The sequence below is a fragment of the Emiliania huxleyi genome, assembly GCF_000372725.1.
Source record: "Emiliania huxleyi CCMP1516 unplaced genomic scaffold EMIHUscaffold_359, whole genome shotgun sequence".
NCBI lineage: Eukaryota > Haptophyta > Isochrysidales > Noelaerhabdaceae > Emiliania > Emiliania huxleyi.
In genome coordinates this window covers 78,849-80,842 of record NW_005199280.1, presented here as the reverse complement: position 1 = coordinate 80,842, position 1,994 = coordinate 78,849, and the positions used below count along the sequence as shown (strand labels likewise).

At 66.5% G+C, this 1,994-nt stretch overlaps 1 protein-coding gene across 1 annotated transcript; it reads right to left on the bottom strand.

The window, feature by feature from the left end:
* Positions 1 to 1,282, bottom strand: EMIHUDRAFT_242423 (hypothetical protein; the record flags this gene model as incomplete). Its single annotated transcript, XM_005772508.1, has 4 exons — positions 1 to 153; positions 197 to 646; positions 713 to 1,068; positions 1,135 to 1,282. 4 exons carry the CDS (start codon positions 1,280 to 1,282, stop codon positions 1 to 3), a joined length of 1,107 nt encoding a protein of 368 aa, XP_005772565.1.
* Between the last annotated feature and the right edge of the window lie 712 nt (positions 1,283 to 1,994).

Below are 1,994 nucleotides of genomic sequence, written 5' to 3'. Positions count from 1 at the left end.
TCAGAGCTCTTGCTTGCCGCGTGGCTCTGCGACGGGCAGCATCCACGCCTGTGTGCGGTAGAGCTTGCGCACGTTCGTGCCGTCGTTATCGTACGGAAAGGGGCGGTGCAGGACTTGCGTGTTGTCCCACACCAGGATGTCCCCCACGTCCCACTCATGAAGGTAAGTGAAGGAGGGCGACGTGGCGTGCGTCAACAGCATACTTACTCAGCAATGCCTTGCCGGCCTCGGCGGTCTCCAATCCCACGACATCCATGTACTTGGAGCCGACGTACAGCAGAGGACCGCCGTCGAGGCAGCGCCGACTCAGCATTGGGTGCTCCGCCTCAGGCATCCGCGCAATGTCCTCCGCCGTCGGCCCTCGGAAGCTCACCCCCGGGTTGGGCAAGATCTTGATTAATGACGCGCGGATGGAAGCTCGAGCAGCCCGCTCCAGCAGCGGCTGCGAGAGCGTGCTGCGGGCGGCGCGCAGGTCGGCGAAGCCCGTCCCGCCGCCTGCTGGCGGCAGGGCTTGCGCATGGAGCACCGAGAAGATATTCTGCTTCGGAGCTTGCCAGAACTGGCCGTCTTGGTGCCAGTACGAGCCACCCTGCAGGCCCTTCCACGTGCCGTTTATGGCCAAAAGTTGGTGAATTGCGCCACCCGGCTGTGAGCCTCGACAGCCGGTGGTACGTGTTCTTGGACTCCAGCCAGCGCTCGAGAGGACACGCACTTGCGCCGTGGAGGATACGTGCTGCACTTGCGCTGTGGAGGTGGCCAAGGGGCTCCACGCGCTGAGCGAGCCGAGCTCCCAAGAGGTGCAGATGGTGGCCAAGCGGTTCCCCCGCTGGCGCCTCGCGTGCAAGGCCACGCTGGGGCCGATCGAGCAGGACGAGGAGATCGTGCTCAAGGTGCAGCCGCGCAATCGAGCGCCACATTTGAGCTCGGAAACTGGACCGTGAAGGTGCACGGCAGCCGCTCGTGCAAGGGCTGCCTGGTCGCGGGCCCCGAGCACCGCCTGGACATTGGCTTCACAGCGAGAGGCGACGCGCCGGCCCGCGACAGGCCGCACGGCATCGTTGGGCAGTCCTATGCCACGCCGGGGCTCGAGCGGCACGGCAAGAAGGACCTCTACCCTCTTTCAGGCTCCTACACCACGCGGTGTGCCCCACGTGCAGTAGACGGCCGTCGCCTGAGACTGGTTGCGCTGGCACAGCGTCAGGTTCATGTGCACGCGTGCCCCGGCGCCCGCGTTGGACGACTGCAGCTCAAACTGGTCGAACAACTTGACGCCGCGCACCATTAGGGTGCCCACAGGACCCAAAAAAAGAAAAGAAAAAAGAAATTGGCGACTGCCGATCGCAGCACTTCGTGTTGGCCAGTCGAGATATTGAGAGTGTGACTAGGAGGGTGGGACGCTGGGGATTCTCAAAGGTATACCCTTGGAATGGCCGGATCCAGCCTTAAAATGTACGATATCGCGCGCGCTTCGCGCACAGCACCGCCTGTTCTCCGCGGCTGTGTGACGCGCGCGTGCCGTGTGCCAGCACAGTTGGGCGCGCGCGGCGCGACGGCGCCCGCGAGGGAAGGCGCGGGTGCAGCGGCCGCCGGCGGCCGTGCCGCCCGCCAGCCGGCGCAGCAACGGCCAGCGCAGCGGCCGCCGGCGCAGCAGCCAGAGCAGCCGGTGCGCGCCTCGCGAGGCGAGTACTGCCGCCCGGCAGCCTTGAGGCGGCCGGGCGGCAGTACTCGTTCGAACTTTGCGAGCCGTGCGCGCGCCGAGGCGCCCGCGGCGCGCGCCCGCCCGGCTGCCAGTAGGAGGCGGCGCAATATGGCCTATAGTACAGCCCTTGAGGAGGAGGAAGAGGCTGGCTGACAGTGCTGTATGCCGCCGGGGGCAGTTTTGGGGTGCTGTCACGGGCCCAGGGGGCTGCAGAAGGTGTCCGCAACCGGGACAACCCGCCCCCCCAGCCGAGGCCGGTCGAAGCCCACTTGCAAGCAGCCATGAGGAGTCCTCT